Source organism: Falco punctatus (assembly GCF_963210335.1).
Source record: "Falco punctatus genome assembly, chromosome: 4".
Lineage (NCBI taxonomy): Eukaryota > Metazoa > Chordata > Aves > Falconiformes > Falconidae > Falco > Falco punctatus.
Genome location: NC_137583.1, coordinates 84,501,790 through 84,522,548, shown reverse-complemented (window position 1 = coordinate 84,522,548; position 20,759 = coordinate 84,501,790). Strand labels below are relative to the sequence as shown.

The following is a 20,759-nucleotide window of genomic DNA, read 5'->3' as shown; positions in this document are numbered from 1 at the left end:
GTGGCTTATCTAAACCAGCAGCAAATATAGACATATGTCTTTAAGAAAACACACCCATAAACCCCACATATCTCAGGAAGAACCCTGGCACTTCTGCATGTATTTGTAAGCTCTCATTGGTATCTTGCTTCTCAGACTGCACTGATATGCTGGGCAGTTAACTTCTAAAATTTCAGTGTAGTGACACTTACTTGGATTATATATGCTGCTAAGGTAATCACTCCAAGTAAAAGAAACATTAAAGAAAGCACCAAAGTGTTTTTACTCCGCTTTTCTGGATCTGTTTCTTGAAAAGCCTATGCAAGAAAAAACACAAAAATGAGTATGTAGACAATAGTGCCAGTTACATAAACCAGCCTTCATCTCAAGAAGCTTGTCTACTTCAATTTCTCTTCGCAAGTATCCTGGATCCTGAAATCTGTCTGCAGTCAACTTTGCCGAGGGCCAGAATACAGTCCAGCTTTCCATTTAACCTACATCTCGCTTATTTGTTCCTCCAGCTCCAGCTGTTGTTCCTCCTTTCCTCTGCTAGTTAGATGCAGCTCCACCAGGCTCTGCCTCTACAGGGTCACTTCACCAACACGTATCCATTTTTCATTGGATCCATTTATACAAGTGAGTTTTACCCAGTCTTACATGGGGAGAACTGGCTGAGCATGAGGGAGGCTCACAATTGCAATGCCCTTTTGTGAAATTCACAAACTTACCCCAATGATTTTTCCAAATATAACAGCAAATGCAGGATGGACCCCACCTGAGACAGCAGCAGCAATCACTCCCAGAAGTACATACAGCCATTCAGGTTTGTTCAGAGCCAGGATTCTTGAGTAAGGCACAACAGGGAGATTTTCTTCCTACATGAAATGGAAAGCTGCAAGTTTTCCGTGGAAAGTTGCAGAACATTAAATTCCTCAGACAGTGGGTGTTCATTAGGCTTTGAGCAGTGAACTGTCTTGGTAAATTACTGAAAGCCCTCTCTGTGCACTCAGAGTGAGAAAACATGCTGGAGATCCGCTGCTTTGCTGTTTCATATCCTACAACTTCAACTGCACTGTAAAAGTTTGGAGGCAAAAAACTTAAAAGGCAAAGTCAGGAGGGGAGAAAGGCCAGGAGCATTCATTGAAAGTCAGATAGGAGTGGTCACCATGAATGACAAATAACATTTGAACTTTTATAAAGAACTAAAAGTCTCACTGTTCGGAGCACAGAAAAGATTCCTCCCATTCAGCTAAACACTAGTGGGCTGGCAGGAATGCAATTGGGCAGAGGGGTCATCTTTCTCTTTTAAAAACTATAGTTTATGCATCATTACCAAAGCATGAAAGAGGCATATGTAACAGTCAGTTAGCCCGCATCACCTTTGAAAGTACAAAAAAATGCCCTGTTCTGCTTCACTAATTTATTCAAGTGCCTATGCCTCCACAGGGGGAGTTCTGGAAAAGCACAAAATGAAAACATTGGAAATGAGACAAAATATTAGGCAGGATTATGAGTAAGTTGTTCTTGCTTCCTGGTTATATTATCCCATGTTTTGGATGCTGAATGAAGGTGGCTAAGCCTTAACCATAAAAGTGGGCTGAGCTTCCTGAAACAATTACAACTGCTGGATGCTTGGTTTCTTAATTTTCTTGTGAATACAATGAATACTGAAGTCTTGAACATGAACAGACACTGCTTCCTCTGAAGTCTTAAGCAGTATTAATACACAGACAAAAAGTATCTTTTGAAGTCGCATTCACTTTTTTTGTGATAGCATGAAGGAGCTGGATCCATTCCTATTATCTGAAATATGCATTAGCTGGAAGCTATATTTTGGTGAGAAGGAATATCAGTAGATACAAATGACACTATTTTAAATAATCAGATGTTGTATTACAGATGAGATCCTAACTTTCATAGCTTTGAAAGGATCCATAGTTTTCCTTCAGATTTAAAATTCTATTTCTTCACTTCAGGCATCCTGAAGCCAGGTAGAAAAACCACAACCCAAAACAACCCACCAAAACCACTCTTCCAATGCATTTCATGAAAAAAACTGCTGTAGTTTAAGCACCACAAAACAAAACCAAGTTTCTGCTGACCTCCCTATCCAAAGTCTGATCCAGAGTCCACTAGAAATCTGCTTTTATTGATTGCCATGAACATGTTTTACCCAACTGGTAAAAAAACAAATTTCTGTCTCTGAAACCTGAACTCCTATATAGCTTTTATTTCTATATGACATTTGTCAACTACAGTGTTTTACCTGAAAAATACCTCCAGAACTGGATGTTTTAAAGCATATGCTAAGACTGAGAGGGAGAGAGAATAATGGTTCTTTTATTTTTAATACACCTCACAATGTCAGGGTTTTGATATATGTTTTTTTCCTCATTTGCCATAAATATAATATGATATTCCAAAGTGCCTTAAAAATTGGTATGCAGAATCCAGGGATTACATTATTCACCAGTATTCACAACAGTGACTGTCAGGAAATAATGAAACCTGTAAATGAAATCTCACAACTAATTTTAATTAGATGGAATTAAAACATCAGTAACACTGAAATAATGCACTTAATTTTATGAAACATGACAAATCAACAGCACAAGTTTTTTCCAGCTCCACACTAAGTCAGCAAGTGTTAAAATGAAGTTTTTTTAGTAAGTTGTACACAATTTTCCCCATACTCCTAGGACAAATACTCAGCTCCGTTGCACTGGCAACCAGCTATGTAAAAGTAATTAAAGCTATGTGCTTTGAGTTTATGCTTACATGTTATCACTAAAATTTTAAATTTAAGTTTAAAACCAACCTCCAGCTCTTTCTTTTTCTTTTTTCCAGAGGACTTTTTCTTAGAAGAGCGTCTCTTGCTCTTATATCTGCTGGATCTTCTTCGAATGCTGCCTCTCCCAGGGATCGCTGATTCTTCAAAACTATCTTGAAGAGTCAGCTCCTCCACAAGATAATTTCTGTAATTTTCCTCATATTCCTCACCTCCTGTGTCTTCACTGTCTTCTGATGTCCCATCATCTTGAACATTATTGCTACAACCCTAGTGAGAGTTCAGGAAATACAATCACAAGGTATTTTGAAGCAGGGAGAAGGAAGAGTATATTTTTCTCATGAGTACTGCTGTTTTAATCATGTGATCGCTGTTGCCTATAGGCCACATATTTCAGTCTGTAATGGCAGAGCAGTAGACTATTTGGTACTGATTTTTTTTTTTCTTTTTCTTTTCTCTTATTCTTTAAGCAGTCTATGGAATCCACCTGGAATCTAACAGTCCTGTGGTTGTGCCATAATTATGTAGTCTGTGCCTTCAACTCACTTATGTTTTTGACATATTGGATTGCGTAAATTTGAAACACTTTTATGGGTAAAACACCCAAGAATTCCAAGCCTGTGTCCATGCCCAGACTAGAGTGACTGAGCAGCTGCCAGCTGGACAACATGCAGGAACTACAGAGAGAAAATGGCTCCACATACCAGCATTTCACAACTTTGTGAAATGGAGAAAGAAAATAAATAAATTTGCCCATACCTGCTGCATTACAAGGGAATAGTAGACTCCCTTCTGCAACATGAGTTCACTGTGTGTTCCTTGTTCAACCACTATGCCCTTCTCAAATCCAGCAATAGTGTCAGCCGTCCTGATGGTAGACAGTCTGTGAGCAATCACAATAGTGGTACGTCCAGCGCGAGCCTTACAGTAAAACAACAGAAGAAGTTTACATTAAAATGTGCAAGAAAACAGCACAGAAAAAAAACCCAAAATTATTTTAGGCATTTATAAGGTAAAATAAATCCAAACTTTAAAAATATTTTTTTTTCTAAAAGCAAAGATACATTTTTTCCTGGTTTCATGTCTCTTGTTTAACAGTCTAAGGATACTTTCATTTGCCTAAATCAGGCAGAGAAAACCACATTAGTATTGTTAGACAGGCAATGCGGGCTGTAATTAAGGTTATTTGACTTTTTACCAAACTTGAACGATTTGAGTTAAAGTTGCCCATAAAGTGTTTCCATGTGTATGCATGGGAAGGAAACATGGCAAGAATACTTAGATCTTTTCTCAAAATAAAGCTAGTATAGCTAGCATATAAAGGCTATTTTCTTTATATACTGTCCATGCATATTTTTGGAAGTATAGTATTAGCATGACTTCTGACAAGACTTTACAGGAAAGTGTAGAGGAGCAGAGCACATCTGGGGTCAGAAATGGGGTTTAGCCACTCCCTAAAGCTTTTTCCCACTCTTTTGAAGTATGCTACATCTCAAGTCAGGAGCCTGGTGAGATTTGGCGAGGAGAGCTGCTGAAGCCTCCATCTGCAGGTTACATGTTCCATCCCTCTCCAGCTCTCACATGCAGACCAGTGATGTTCAAAGCTCTCATGCAGCAAATAAGCACACGCCAGCTTGCAGCTGCTGGAGAGTGCAGCTTTCCTGCTTGCTGATGCCTGCAGCAGATGGTAGCTTGGGGGCAGGAGGAGAAATTCTAGAGAACCTCACACAACAAGTATGTTCTGCAGTCAAGGAGTCTGCTGGAAGTTACTTGCTACAGAAAACGTACATAATATGGGCAAAGGAACAGGAGTGTGCAGAAGATGAGGACAGTTTCAGTAGGTGAATGCTTCCATGGAGATCTGGCTTCTTCCCCTACACCTGCTATCTAGTTATCATGGATCTGATGCAAGTCACTCAAAATCTGTCACAGGAGGTCTGCCTCAGTGCAGTTTTCATGCCTGTGCCCTAACGTTCAGAGGTGCAGAGTAGCCTTCACAGCTGCAGTTGGGAGCTGTGTTCAGCATAAGCAAAATACTTTAAAAGATGCAAAGTTATCTGAACAGCAGCATACTACAAGTATCTGCATATGAATGCTCTGAAACAGCGTGCATTTGTGAGGTTAATATCTCTGCTTCTCAGCTGTAAAAATACTGAACAATATTAGACCACTTTTTCCACTCAGGGATACTAAGAAGAAATTTGTAAATCCCATTTGGGGACTACACCAGTAAACATCAAAAAGTTGTGAAAAAATTAGTAAGTTATGATTCAGGGCTCATTTTGGTGTGTTCTGGGAACATGCTGAAGGATGAGGAAGAAAACAGAACAGTTACATTAACTGAGCGATCTCCCTCTATGTTATGCACCAAATGAAGCAATAAGCTTCTGGAAAAGTTCAGTATTTGATTATGGAATTAAAGAACATACAGAAGAAATCTAAATTACAGCTGAAACAGCAATCATGTAGTGCTTAACTTTGCAACAAAATATTATTTATATAAAAATTAGATTAGATTAATATTATTTTTGCATCTATGTGTTACCTCAATAATAATATCAGTATAATCATGTGGATATAACCAACAACTACATGTTACCTCAGATTTAAAATGGACTGGTAATGAAGGTGATAAATTCTGTAATAACTCTTATTTCTCTGTGCATAACTACTGAAATGAAAGGCAGGATTTTTCACTTAGCTTTTAAGAATACTTTTAAAATAAACATTAGATAAATGAAAAAATATTCCAGCCCAACCATGAAGTTCTTTTAATCAAAGCCTTTAGGTTCCACTACATCTTGGTGGAAACGGCTGACAAAGGAGGGCTACAAGGAAGGGACTGTGAGCTGATGGGACAGAGTCATGGTTAGAAGTTCTGACAGCTCTGCTCTGCAGCAGTGCCAACCCTAGAGCTGTGGGGCTGATAAAAAACACAAGGGGGCAGAAATTTAGTATTTGTAACTGGCTCTGCTTTTGTTCTGTGATTCCCATTCAATGTCTGTAAAGAAAGAAAATGGCTAAATCCCAAGAGCTTTCTGAAAATTAGGAAGCAACTGTTCAACGAAGAATGAATACTAGGAATATCACACATTTCTATTAATTCACCTGAAAGGCCAGTCGGTCCTCATACCGTGCCTTGGTAAGTTGCCATCCATATTTCACCAGCAAATGAACAATTGTGATTTGAAAAAGGGAGTGCAGGAGACCCAAGTTAGTTACCCATGATAAATTGTCTTGGTAATTCATAATAATGCTAAAAAAACCCAAATAAACATGATACTTAAGGAGAGTTTTGATCATTTAAACTCCCTGTCAAAACACTGAAATTGGAACATCCAGCCAAATTTTGTTTTCCAGTGTTCTTGGTTTCAATGGAAACCTGCACTGCAAACTGCACATTAATTTTTCTTAAGTGCTATTACACCTTTTCATGGCAACTGGTAGCTTCAATATTGTGGCTCCTACCTTATCAAGAGCTGCTTGTACTATGGATTCACTCTGAGTATCTAGTGCAGATGTAGCTTCATCCAGAAGAAGAATCTTGGGATTTCTTGCTAGGGCGCGGGCAATAGCTATTCGCTGCTTCTGTCCTCCACTCAGCTGAGCCCCTCTTTCCCCCACTATGGTGTTAAATTTCTGAGAAAGGAGAAAACAAAACAGAAGCTGTGGGACATCTCAAGTGAAATCCTCACTTCTCTGTGTGCTCATAAGTACTCAGCTTTTAGACAAGCGGTAGCTTTATCTGGCTAACTTGAGCATGTGCATAGCACACATGAAACTGCATCTATCCACGTAGCCTTTAGCCAAGCCCTCCCACCCCCATTACATACTTTACATGCCTAACTTTGAACTTAAGGTTCTTCAAATCTTGATCTTTACTGCTTGCACAGAGAGTGCTTCAAAACCTGGGTTTTTGCAAGACAAGCCTGTAAAAGGCATCTCCATTTACTGAGGACTGCCTACCTGTCCAACAGGGTTGGGATCGTAGAGACTCACCAGGACCTATAACATTGCCTCCTCTGAACCCGAGACCCACCTCCCTTCCAGAGCCATGGCTTGGTTCCTACTGTCACTCATTCAAGTGGCAAGTTTCAAAGTCCAGTGTAGTCTTTTATTATATAGTTGTTTAAGAGTAAATATTGTCAACTAACTTCCTAAGAAGGAAGTTCAGAACAGATTGACACACTAGAAATAATACATGCTTGAGAGACGGGGGATGAGCTCTCTGAGGTAGAAGAAGAATTTGAAATCAAGTCCTGGGTGGGCATTTTTTCCACATCTTTTTAACTGCAGGACCAAAAGGAAGAAGATATCATTGTCCATTCCTGAGGATGTGTTTTGAATGACTGATCTCCTTCCCGCCCACACCTTGAAAGTAGTAAGGCACCTACTGCTAGGAGAGGGCTCAAGGCTGTGAATCTCAGGCAGAGGGAGAGCTCAAGCTCCCAGCTGCTGAAAATGGCCTTGGTTCAGGGCATACTTACCTACACCCCCCATTTCCTATTGAACATGCAGACAGCTCCTGACAAAGAGTTTCGGATTTCTGCATCTTCTCTTTAAGAGCCCAACACTTCCCACACCTTGTGAGATGGGTAGGAATGGTAATACAGCTGTGAAGCTTCCCTTCTGAGTTAAGGCACTGGCAGCTTTTCCAGACTTAGGCACAAATCCTTTGAGGGTAACCAACCAAAGGCACGGTATCTAGCCCAGAAAGGCCCTGAACTGAAAGCTGCCGGAGGCTATAAGAGTATTTTGAGAAGTTAAACTACAACTTGAATACTCATGCTCGCCCCCTCAGAAACAGGACGCTGGCCTAAATGGACCTTTTATTCTTACACTCAAAAGAAGTTCACAAACTCACATCAGGCAGTCTAGATATGAAGTCAAAAGCATTGGCTTCCTTGGCTGCTTGCTCAATTTCAGCATCAGAAATATCTTCTCGGCCATAGCGAATATTTTCGGCTATTGTTGTTGCAAACAAAACAGGTTCCTGGCTCACGATACCAATATTTTCTCGTAGCCACTTTACATTAAGTGTCCGAATATCCCGACCATCTAAGGTAATCTGATAGAAAAAGTGTATGTCAAAGAAGTTGAGAAATGCATTTTTTTCATAATAAATCAATTAATTACTATTACTTAAATATCAGCTACAAAGGCAAAAAAAAGAAAAGTCTTTAGCAGAAAACTATGTTGGGGGAGAGTTAAAACTGTAGTTTTTTATCCATTACACAAGCTAGTAAATGGTGAGCAGCAGCATAAATAGAGGTTTGTTCTCCTCCCCCACCCCCAGTAACCATCCTGTCCAACCTGGCTTAAGAGTTTTCCAGCTCTCCTGCATATTTTTACCCTGTTCTCATGCCCCTGTGCCAGTTTGCTGCCGTTGCAGTTGTGGCTACACTACTGCCTCTGTGGCTGTACTTTACACCAGATCAAAGAAATAGTCCAAGTTGACTAAAAAGGAAGGGAAAGTTATTTTTATCTAGATCATTTGCAGTGTGGTCCTGTGAACATTGATTGACATTAGCACAGGGGAGGAACTGAGGAACTGAGCAAACTGAGGCATGGGGACAAGAATGAACAGTCACAGAGACAACAATTTTAAGAAACAGCTGTGTTGATAAGATAGCCACCTTAATACACTATGTAGTGATAGTTCAGCATTTAATGTTTGAAATGCTTGCCTAGTTTCAACCTGCAGTAACAACTACTAAGTAGCATTCTTTAAATATGAGAAGAACATTTCACTGAAAAATATATTGTTTGTTTTCCTTCTTTTTCCCTTTGGAAATTTCTTATGAGAAGCATTTATCATTTACTGACTGGATCTAGTGTTTAGAGGTAGAGCAGATGTACAACGTGTAATGATGGAAACTTTTGCTGTGGGTTAGAAGATAGAGAAAATGAGCCAAGAAAACAACCACTTAAAATAGGAAAACTCCAGGTTTTAGTTTATGTTCAATGAACAGAAAGCGAAGCACAGCAGGGCACTGCTGGATTATGTTTTGCTTAACAAAAAAATGTTAACAGAACCTTAGAAGCCAATTACTGATTAAAATAATTTTAAATTCTGATCTTGCATCTATTCCAAGATTTGTGGTATTTACTATTTCTGGCACAGTAGTGCAAGAAGAACAATGAAGTCAAGCCAACAGGAGAAGATAGTTAATTTGAAATTTAAATTGTGCAAATACTGAACTATGCAGAAGTATACTCAAATTCAATAAAAAATAAAAATCGAGGTTCGGTCAAGTATGGGAAACTCATTTTTATCCTAATAGTTCTCAGTTTTTACAGCTCATTTGCAGGCACTCACTTCTCCCTGGACAGGATCGTAGAACCTCTGCAGCAACTGAACAGTAGTGCTTTTTCCACAACCACTGGCACCAACTAAAGCAATGGTCTTCCCAGTTTGAACTTTCAAGTTTAGACCTTTGAGAATCTGGAAAAATAAATAAATTATATCTTAGTTTGACACACTTGATTAGAGGATGGTCTGTCAAGATAACTGCAGCAATAATCAGAGCAGTAGTAAGGGGCACAGTCTGAAGGTATGCCAATACTAGTAAGTTAATCGTACCTGAGAATATTCTGGAGCACTGATATGAAAGGGCCTGCATCTGTGCTTGTGAAATGTGTTAGTCTTCGAAACAGGATGGCTACATGCAACCTGCCTTTTGGGAATGGCCCCTTGATCCTCTGGCTACCAAACCAAGCCTGGGAATTATTTGAGAAGATTGATAGCTGGAACAGGCCAAGTTCATGCCAAGAAACATTTTAAGAGTTCCCTTGCATAGACCATTGCATTCCAGTGCCTGGGAAAATTCCTCAGCACACTTACATCAACTAATATAGACATAGCCAGAGTACTCTAAACTTGATAGCTCGTTTTCTCTAGTTTGTGTGATCTGGTAGCAGGCTCGGGATCTTACTTTCTCCTGCTGTCCTCCATTTTCCAATGTGTAGGCAATGGCATAACACTTATGAATCTCACAGGAAAATATTTCTAAGGTGCTAAGCAGTATTGCTGAGAAACAAGCCTCCTCTCTTCTGTTTTTAGAATATGAATGGCTGTTTTGACAAGGTAACTGCTGGAAAGCTGTTACGAAATCCCAGCCCTCATTGTTAACTGCCTCAGCAACCCAGGGAGTAGTTACAGATTAATGACACCTTTGTTGCCATCTTCACATTTAGGAACTTTTTACCTCAAAAGATGTCCATGTCATATACTAGCAATGCTGTGTAGTTGCCAAAATATTTGGCTGCTATGGGAACTCTTCTTGTTTATACCAGGGTGATTTATAATTTTGCCTACAAGAGATTAAAATTGTTGCAATATTGCTCTCCTCTACTTGTTTTACATCTAGCAGGGTTTGTGTCTCCAAGAAGCTGATATCCTGGTGCCTGCATTATCAGGTAAGAACTATATTCTGGAAACCATAATTTCTCCAGATGCAAATAGTCACAACCATCTAATAGACTGTTTCTAACTCTTATCAGGCAAGGTGTTGTCAAGATTAAAACTAACAATAACTAGACTCCTTAGATCTCTTTGATTTGGTTTAGCCGGGACAGGGGAGATTACACTGTGTTGCATTTATTGTTTGAGATTGTGGATAACTCCTACATATCTTTGCTGATTCCTTCTGGCTGTATTAGATAACATTGATGCTTTTAGCAGGGAGAGCTGCTGAATCAGTAGATTTGGGAAGGATGACAGAATATTTCTTATTTCCCCTCCCGTTTGGCATGCAGACTCATAACACATCTCATCAGCCTGAATAGCATTTTTAGGAAGAAGAATGAAGAGTCTGCTTCTGTCACTTCTGATTTCTGAGCCAAGAGTGAAAGACGATGCATTGCACTGACTTCAGTTAGGCAGAAAGCCTAGCTCTGGGGTCCGCCCTTCAGCAGCCCCAGTGTCCTGGGAACAGGATTTGATGCGCAATGGGACAGATCTCAGATGACTGAGGTGGGAAGAGCCATCTGAAGAAATAGCTACAGTAATATGAATTTTCCCATTCTCACCACTGAATTGGCATATTTGGCTTTTAATTGTTGACGTTTAAAAATCTCTATTTCTACCTTTTTCTTCATCAAGTAACAGCAGCAGAAAATTCCTTTTCCTATCACCTTTATCAGGATTCTTGAAAGATTGTAAACTGTTGAATATGGTAGGGAAGTCAAACCAACTGTATCACCACAAAAGTAACTGCCATGACATGATGTACATAGCACTGCACAATAATGGCATTAAGGGAAATTCAGCTGGCAAAGAATGGGACATCAGTTGATTGAACAGCAATTTTAACATCTTCCCAAAATAACATTTGACTTACAAATGTATATTTAGGATTAATGCTCCCATCCATTTGATGGCATATTGTTGTAAAACCTATCTCACATGTCATTTTTCACATGGGACATCACAGCAACTCAGAACAGCCAAGGGAATGGAAAAAGAGCAGCTTCCTGGTTTGACTTTAAAGTCTGGAAGTTTTAATGACAGATCTTAAAAGTCTTATTTGGTTTATCAGAGCTCTTGCTCACAGAAATTCTGACTAGGAGCAACACATTCTTCTTCGCTTTGTGCAGTAGAAGAGAATGGTGAGCAGGTAGCTAGTGGCAATAGATCTAGAGCTTTGTCTTTGTGGACTACTGGGGCAAAAAAATAATGTCCCACCTCTCAAGACAAGAATGCATATTGTGTTCAAGAACAACAAGATTAGACAAACAATGCATACATAGGCTGCAGAATTACAGTACAACAGATTAATCCAAAATGAACACTTACTTTAACATCAGGTCTGGATGGGTAACTGAAATGGATGTTTCTGAATTCAATTTCTCCTATGAGTTTGTCTGGTTTGTAGCCTTCCTTAGAACTGCTATCTATGAGCCGTTTCTGGAAAGAGGTTTTTAAATATATTGCTGGTTATCACACTTTTGGAACCGCTAGTTTACACTGTGGTATATCATAGCAAAGATGCTGCATTTTACCCACAGGATGCTGAATGCAGAGGAGCATCTAACTGTGAATGCTACTTGGACAAACAGAGTACATTTTCAAACACAACAAAAACCACAGCAGAAAATCTGTAATTGCAGAACTTTACTGTCCTGCAGCCTAAACATGGCCCTCAGTATTCACATCAGGAAGAACGATGCAGCTGTTTCTCCATGAACTTTCTAGTCCTACTTGTTTGAAGTGTTTTATGTACACAGATATCCATTTGCTGCATAACACAGCAAGATCAAGATAACAATATGGAAACCCTTCACAGCAACACCAGCATTGCAGCTTTATAATGTTATAACTTTCAATAACACTATTAATTCCCTCCTTACCAACTCCCCCACAAAAAAAATCCTAGGTCAGCTGAAATTGTGTGTAAATGCACTTTTAAAAAATAGTATAGTGCCTTACTACTTTTCCTTTGGAGTTGCAAGTCTAATATTAAAGAAAGACCTCCTCCACAAATCTCAGATACACATGACAGGTTTCCCAGCATTCACTGTAAGAAGTAAAGAGGCGGTTTTCTTGATATGAATGGAGAGATTATGGGTTTCAGTGTTAGGCATCTATAGGGTTTATGGTTAGGGGCTTTTGAGCGTTTTTGTTACAAGGGGGGGAAAAAAAAGGGAAAAAAAGTGTGGTTGAAAGGTTTCTTTTGTGCTTACCTTATTGATAATCTGATATACTTCATAGGCAGCTCCACGCGCATTAGCTACACTTTCCAGGTTAGGAGCTGCCTGGCCCAGGGAGAAGGCTCCAATGAGCACAGAGAAGAACACCTGTGGGAGATGGAGGGCATTATCAGAGTTAACCGTGACCACAGAGCCACCAGCGCCTAGCTGTTAAATGCCCACAACTTTCTAGTGCACCCTTTCCAGGAAAATTAAATATAAAAGTGAAAGAAAGGTGCATTTCACAGTTGCTCCTGTCCACTCCTCATTTTCCTGGGGTGAATGGTAACTACTGACACATGCTTTTGTGGCATGAATGTTCAATGTTCTTGCACTATTTATCATGTAAAATAGAACAAATTTCTCCATTGCTTTCCAGATGCTGCTAAAATTAGCTTGCAAAATTTAGTCCAGATTTTAACTGAAATCCCACCTGTGGGACCAACACACAATAAACTTTACATGCTGTGAGGAGCCATACTGAGGAGAACACAACAGAAGTCACTGGACTGTGTAAGTTAAGCATGTAGCCAAACTTTTGACAGCAAGAAGATAGCTAAATACCTGCAAACCATTACTAAATTAGAAGCACTGTTAGTGTATGGTAAACACTTGCAGGTAAACAACAAAATACGCAGAAAACATTGTGGCTAAAAGAGATGGTGAAGACTTCCCAGTACGCATTCAGCACACCAGTGGGATTAATTTTATCCTAGTGTCTAGCTAGAATTTTGTTGGCAGTCCACGTTACTTATCTTTGCTGTCTAAACCACTGGTTCTAGGTTGTTCATCCTGCCTTACAATAGGGTCCAGGACAAGTGAGAAAGGCAGATACTTTTGCCTCTACACTGATTAGAGTGGGAATTCAATGTGCCCTGTTCAAAGTTGTTGTATCAAAAGCTAGGTAAGATAAATGCCTTCCTTTCAGTTCTTTTATAACAAGCAAGTCTCTAGCAACCAATTAGCAAGCAGTTGGCAGAAAATAGAAATAATTATATACACTACTTGCATAGTTCTTTTCTTGAAGTGGCAGAGCATTTTTCAAAGCTGCATTGCTATACTTACAATTAACACACGACCAATGTCATAATTTTCTTCCTCAGTAGTGAGCTTGGTTCCATACCAAAATGCAAGTGCATAGGATCCAAATATAAGAAATTGTGAAACACCTAGAGATGTATTGGTGGTAATGGATTTTTTCACTCCAACACTTCTAGCCATCTCTAAGTTAGCATCATATCTAAAAGTGAATAAGAAAACCATTAGCTTGACAGGTACCACATACCATTCTGATTGGTATTTCCCAGTGCCCTTTACTTAATTAAAGCTAGTTCTACCATAAAAGCAATTGAAGTCTCAAAGAGAATACAGATATTTTTAATTTTTTTTGAAAGAGAACTAGTAGGGGTATAATTCCTTTGAATAATTCTCCTCTGACATGCTGACGACATTGTTATACTTCTATGGAAGTTTAGAAAACAATTGAGTAGCATGCCTTCATCATCATGACAGAAGACACGATACCAATCTTGAGCCATTTGTTTGCATTAGTCCTGAAAGAAAACCTTTAGAAAGTTTTATCAACATTACCTATTGAAGGTAAGGTTTAGTCTTCCACATTTAAAAAAGGCAAAACAAGAAAAAACCCAACTCAGGCAGTATGGATGAAGGCAGGTAAACAAATAGAACCCAGAGCTCCCTCTAACGCCAGAGTTTTTCTTACTGGTCATTTTGACAAGTCAGGAATCTTTCTCTTAGGTTAGTTTACTGATTAATATGGCGATATAGCAAACAAGTGGACATGGAACACCAGTATAAAGACTGACAAGTTCAATGTGAGAATTATTTCTTCCAAGGATAGCTCATATTCATTCACCTCCAGCTTCCAGCTAATAGCTTTCACTTACACAAGCTCATTATAGAAAGTATAGTCTAGAAATAGTGCATCTTTTTACTTGTCAGCAACATGCTCAACAGCTTACACTTTTTTCCTAATACATGTTTTCTATACAAAACATTCCCCACAGTAGGAAGGCATGAAATTCAGTCAGCCAGGCAGGAATCTTAAACCAGTATGTTCATGTAAATTGCTTACATGCTAAAACCGCTACATTTGTTACTCAAATATATTTAAATGTTTTAGCTTGGCTGTGCTCTTAAAACTAACCCTACCTTCAACTCAGCAGCATCATAGGTCTTCCAGGGAAGTGAGAACTGGATTTAAGCAATTTAACAAGTACACGTGATCATTCAGCTACAGAGGAAGAGCCAAGCCACTGCCAGAAACAGATGACTGAAGGTCCCTTGCAAGCATAAACATTTGTGATCAGTGGAAGCACTGGGCAGTGAAAGGTTTCTTTTCCTAACTCTGAGGCCATTGCTCAAAAGCTGTGCAGGAGCCACAGTACAGAATTTGCAAAATGCCCCAGTTTGTCCCTGGTAGAAGTTTGCCTGTCCCTAGTAGAAAATAGAAAATGTTCCTAGGAAAGCCACCAATTCCGTGGTTAGGTTTTGGGGGTTTGTTTGGGGTTTTTTTGTTGGTTTTTTTTTTTTTTTTTACATTAAATGGAGGTGGAGCTGTGGAAGAGGCTGATTGCTCAACCATGGAGGAAAGGAAAGGCCTTACCAGCATGGAGTTACATGGGTATCAGTTATTTTTGTCTCTAGACCTCAAAAAAACCCAATAGTTTGAAATAGCTCCTATCATTGGATTTTCAGACACTGATGTTTGCAGGGACCAAGAAGAAGATGGGGAGGAAGGGGACAACTGATCTAGGCCATCTTAGGGCTTTTTTGTCTGTATTGTGTAAGCAGAAAGGGTCTTAATATTATTGCAACTTAAGCACAAGTCCCAGTAAGCAGAATACAGTGCCATAAGACAGTCAGAGCTCAGCCCCTGGAAGCAGACAATACAGGAGCAGGCTATAGGAGTTAATGTTAACATCACCTTAGAAATTTTGCACAAGACCAGGGCAAACATAACCGTTCAAAGAGATAAGAGGTTCATGGATTGTATGGATCAGGTCTTCTGGTTTGTCTTTCCCAACCGCATAGTATTGGCGATGCCCTGTATTTGTATACTGAATGTTATTGTTTATGCTTGTTATCTGACACATGTGAATAAATTTGTGGTCAGCCATATCCACCTAACCTTTTTACATGGGACTAGGGCCAACACTGGATTAGGTTAACTACAAGTATTAGTTTCAAATCACTAAAGTAATAAAAGCCAGTAACGTGATTTTACTTGAGACTGTTACTCAGTGAGGCTTAAACATAAGCTCATTAATCAAGGATCAGAACAGCAGGGCACATGTTCTAGAAGTTAAGCAATTAATCACATTCTTTGCTGCATTTGACTAATAGGTAAAGATAACCTTCCCACCACTTTCACTTCAAATTCAGTTCCAGCTCTCAATCAGAGAATAAATTTGAGTCTATGCTGCAGCATTAACACAAAGTTGCCTGCATTCTCTGACTAGGTCTATTTACACATATTTATTTTCAGGCGAGCTGTCCACTTACAGAAGGATAAAACGACACCACGAAGAATCTCTTTCTTTCCCTGCCCCTCCAAAAAAATCCCAAACCCCATAGACCACAAAACCAACTCACAGCCAAACTCCTTTTCCATATTTTAAATATAATTATTATTTCAAAAACTTACTTTGCTAATGCCTTCTCCTGTCCATTGAAAGCCATAACAGTCCTGATTGCTGTCAAAATTTCTTCTGCCACAGCTCCTGCTTTAGCATAAGCAGTCAGCTCTTTAGCAGTAAGGGATGCCAGGAGCTGGAAAGTTGAAAACCAGATGTTATTTACTGCAGCCTACTGAAAGGGTATGCGCACTGTATTGGTAAGTAAGAATGATCAGCGATCAAGGCACAAGATGAGGTTTTAGGAAAGAGGGGATCAGCTCCTCTCCATGACCTGAATTTCCCCAAAACCCAGCTTATTCTTTCATTATGTCCTCATTACAGTGAAAGACCTCATGAGCATCAGATGAGCTTCAGAGGAGCTTCATCACTGATCCACTTTCCTCCCAAGTGGAGTACAGCCTATAAGCTATATTACGACATGTGTTGGGTCAGGGAGGTGTTCCATAGCTGCTCTGGGAGGGTATCTGAGGTGTTCAGAAGCTAGAAAACCAGTGGACATCAAAGTAAGCAGGGTAGTCACATTACAACTTCTAATGTTCTTCCTAGCTTATTTGAAGTGCTTCAAGTAGGAAAACCCCATAGTACTATAAAAAAGTAACCACTCAGGAATACAAGTTGTACCCATTAATGTGGGTGGCTACAACAGATCACAAGGGGAAAATGTTTTCTTATCTGAAAGTGAAACCTCTCCAGATATTACACTAATTTATATCATTCCAGTCTGCAGCAGCTGTATATGCGTCCTGGGGTCTATGCTGTACACAGCATCAAATTTGGTAAATTATTTTCAAGATATTGTATATGTGCAGATGGAAAGAGCTTGAAAGCATTTGTGTTAAAAGAGAGGCTCACATGAGCATGCCTGAGCTTCCCCAGTGCTCTGCATGAAGAAATTGCTGCACAAGGAAGATGTGCTGATGCAGATAACCCTCCTACCACATGGCACAAGGACAGAGTATGTGGACACAAGGAATATAACTTACAAGCACATGCTTGGGAACTCAGAGAAAAGCTACAGAAGGAGGAGAAGTCATGAAGTAAGCACGGGGCCAACTTCCCAACTTAGAAACCACACTAGGTTTCTCCCATTCCTCCCCCTTTCCTGTGCATAAGGGTTGTAATGTTTTTCTGGTTTGGTTTGTTTATCAATCCCCCCACACTTACGGTTGACCAAACTGCTGCTGATGCAGCAAGCAGAGGGCTGACTGACAAAATCACCAGTGTCAGCTTCCACCCGTGGACGAATCCTATAATAATCCCTGCCAGAAACGTGGCAAAGAACTGTACAAATATACAGATCTTGTCTCCGATGCCTTCGTGGATGGTGTTGATGTCACTTTAAACAATGATAATAATAATAAAAAAAAGATTTGTTAGCTTTGAATGCCCTTTATTCTAACTTCCCCCCGGCTCTGTTTCACACTGTGTGGCCTAATGTCAGAAGCTTTGCCATTTCCTAACTGGCACAGTGAAACTTCTAACCACAGCTACTGAACAGTACCATTAGCCTCTTGTGTGGCCAAAACACAGCAGAAACCTCCTATTTTTCAGGGCTCATTTTCTTTATTTTCCAGCATTCTCAGCTGTTTCTGTGCCCTGACACTGGGTCACAAATGACCTGGTTTCCTCATCCAGCTTCCAAATCGAGCAATACAAGTAAAGAGCCAAACAGCCTCCTCACCTCCCATGACCATCTCCAAATGATTCCTCCCACTCAGCACCCTGCTGTATTTTATGTTAGTTCTGGCTACAGACTCAGATCAAGGGTTATCTCCATTCAATCAGAACAACTGTTATTTGGAAGAACCTGCTTTTCATACACATTTCCTTCCCCATTTTCTCTTCCCAGAACACATAGATAACAGAGCTGAGAGTGATTTCATTCAAGCTTCTCTTACACTTTTCAGGACACAGCTCTAGCCAAAGCTACCTTAAAAACCAGAAAAAAATATATAAATCTGTGTTTATGCATAAAGTCCCATCGCATCCTGGGGCATACAGTCCTCATCCCTAAGTCTATTTAAATCTGTGGAAAAGCTCCAAAGACTTTGACTGGATGGAGTCTAGCCCAAGATCTGGCTGGATGTAAATGCAAGCTCATTTCCACTCAATATTAAGTTTCAGTATTTGTAAACTAGCTGGAGACAGCAGAGCTTTTTATCTAGTACTGTCTGCCACATACTTCATGCACGTTAGAAAGCCAACATCAGGCATCTCACACAAAAAACGTTCCAATGCATATATCACAGAAACTACATAAATGAAGCTGAAAATAATGAATTTCTTCCTCAGAGTTGTCATATTTCACACTATGTTTGTGTTTGTTTGATTTTTCTTTTGGCTGTGTGTGGTTTTTTAATTTATTCTTTTTCCATAGAAGATAAATGGCAGTTTTCTTTGAAATGGGCAAAAAAAAAAGAACAGAGCCCTCACTCTGTCAGTCTGGTGTTCAAAGTTCCTATCTGGATAGTATCAAACCAAGCCATCTCCTGATGGAGCACTGCAAAAAAGAACTTCTTCCGGATCCTTGCTGTCTGTCTTGTAGCAGCAATCAAAAATGTCCATACTTGGATGGTGCTCAGTATCAACACAGCACAGCCAATTCCCACATAGTAGTAAGCAAACCTGTGATAAGGTAACAAAAGGCCATATGATTCCACTGTATCTTGTGAGTTAGGCACACAAAGCAACAATTAGTCTTCATTTACCCCACCAAAGTAAATACCGAAGCTTCTGATACATTATTGGGAAGCCTTTTTGAGAAATCAAACATTTGGCTTCTGCTCAAAGGGATAACACAGTAAAAGACAATCCCCCAATACTCCTTTGACAGAATAACTACAAAGACTCTTACTTTGTCACTTCACCTTCTATATCTATGCCTGGAATCAATGAACAGCTGGAACTATTTACTGAAGTATCTGTGTAGGGGGAAAAAAGTAGTAATATTTGTCAATGTATTACATGTAGAAAATAACTCCTGGCAATCTAGGGTCATCAGTTTGGGAATCTTTTTTTTTATTATTTTGCAAGTAGAGTTTTGCAAAACAAAAAAAATCATTTGGAAAACACACATTTATTTTTAAGGGGCTTCCAGTAATTAGTGCCTGATAACTGACAATACAGAAGGCAGTCATGCTCCTTACTATCTTACCGATGTTGAAGTTCATTCATAAAGAGCACATCCAATGCAATTTTTTTTTCCTGGCCTAGCCATTAGAGATGGATTAAAATGACTGGGTCATTTGCAGCAGGATGAATTTTGCTCATTACATGCTTGTTTAGATGTGCACCAGTGCATAGTCTGGGGAGGGAAAAAATCTTAGCCCCTGTACCAAAACATAACTGGTAAATACAGAAGTTTAGTTTTAACTTTTTACCTTCTGACGTATTTGATTTCACACCACTCAGCACAAAGCTGTTTGTCATCTCTCCAAAGACAATGATCATAAGCGGCAATCCAGTACCATTTGCAGCAGCTGCGATCAAACCAACTACCATCAGAAGGACATCCACCCAGTCAGCATAGCAAAACTACATAAGCATTAAAAAGAGAGCGAAGTTATGCCTGAGAGCGTGTGTATTTGTTACAGTACAGAAGACTTACAGAACATGCTTTGTTTCTGCCTACATAATCTAAGTAGCAACAACACACCAACTGAAGGTAAATTCAGAACGTCAGAATTTTGTAGTGGGTCCCCTTACATCTTTAAATCAGTACTTAGTAAGGCTGCTAATTGAATATTGGCAGGACACACGGTTCTTCCCCAACTCAGCAGGAAAGTAAACCCCAAAGTATATGACCTACATGTGTCTAAGTGATGATCTTCTCTGTATAATATATTGCATTTTGTGTTCCAGTAAAGTTACATATTTACTAAGATAATGCCTTTGAAATGTAAACAAGAATGAGTTATTGACCAGCACCTGGGTTATATCTGCTAACAGAAAAATGTTTGCAGCAGAGATTGTATCTTAAGGCTTGTCTACCCTTGAACATTTGTTTGGTTTAAAGAAGGATGTGAATTTAAACTGCCTTTTTAAACTGCCTAAACCAGCTATTCCTGGATGTGGTTAATCTGAAATCAGAACATTTTATTCCTCACTGTCCTAACCCTCTTCCAAAGTGTAAATGGACATGGAATAAACCAAAGAATAAAACTTATCTTGTTCCAGAATAAACAAGTCCACGTGTAAGTTATTTGGAAATAGCTGTTGTGTGGAAAACTGACACAAAACCATATCACTGGTTCTCTCAAAGACTAGATCCCTCGGATGTCAAACACAGGAAAAAATCCTTTATAAATAGAGACAAGGCAAGGGACTGCGCAGCATATATGTGCTAGATCAGCCTTAGCAGGGGTGAGCTTCATCCTCCAACAGCACTAAGGTAAACTGCTATCAGTGCTACCAATACACCAAGGGAAGAATCTGACCTAACTGATTCTAAAGAGGTCTAGCATCAATAGGCGTCAGGCTTCTTCTCTAGTTTTTAATTGCCTATTGATTATAATTCATAAACAACTCACAATGGCAAATAAAGAAAATACAACGCAGATCATCAAACTGGACACTAACCAGTTCACAAATGCCAACCACACGTTTCTCTGTCTTCTCATTTTCCTTCCTAGGGGAAAATACAC

At 39.5% G+C, this 20,759-nt stretch overlaps 1 protein-coding gene across 6 annotated transcripts in view; it reads right to left on the bottom strand.

The window, feature by feature from the left end:
* Positions 1-20,759, bottom strand: part of ABCB5 (ATP binding cassette subfamily B member 5) — a 72,054-nt gene that overhangs the window by 25,423 nt on the left and 25,872 nt on the right. For 4 of the 6 annotated variants that reach the window (XM_080385206.1, XM_080385204.1, XM_080385207.1 and 1 more), the window contains 16 exons: positions 20,695-20,743; positions 19,497-19,650; positions 18,971-19,037; positions 18,550-18,741; positions 17,281-17,452; positions 16,125-16,249; positions 13,523-13,697; positions 12,452-12,565; positions 11,565-11,675; positions 9,087-9,212; positions 7,632-7,835; positions 6,236-6,406; positions 3,527-3,688; positions 2,798-3,037; positions 708-854; positions 192-296 (listed from right to left, as the gene is read on the bottom strand). In XM_080385206.1, the coding sequence (XP_080241332.1) occupies positions 192-296; positions 708-854; positions 2,798-3,037; positions 3,527-3,688; positions 6,236-6,406; positions 7,632-7,835; positions 9,087-9,212; positions 11,565-11,675; positions 12,452-12,565; positions 13,523-13,697; positions 16,125-16,249; positions 17,281-17,452; positions 18,550-18,741; positions 18,971-19,037; positions 19,497-19,650; positions 20,695-20,743 (2,314 nt within the window). The remainder of the gene's footprint in view (positions 1-191; positions 297-707; positions 855-2,797; positions 3,038-3,526; positions 3,689-6,235; positions 6,407-7,631; positions 7,836-9,086; positions 9,213-11,564; positions 11,676-12,451; positions 12,566-13,522; positions 13,698-16,124; positions 16,250-17,280; positions 17,453-18,549; positions 18,742-18,970; positions 19,038-19,496; positions 19,651-20,694; positions 20,744-20,759) is intronic. The other 2 variants (XM_080385209.1, XM_080385208.1) reach the window with 2 other exon arrangements.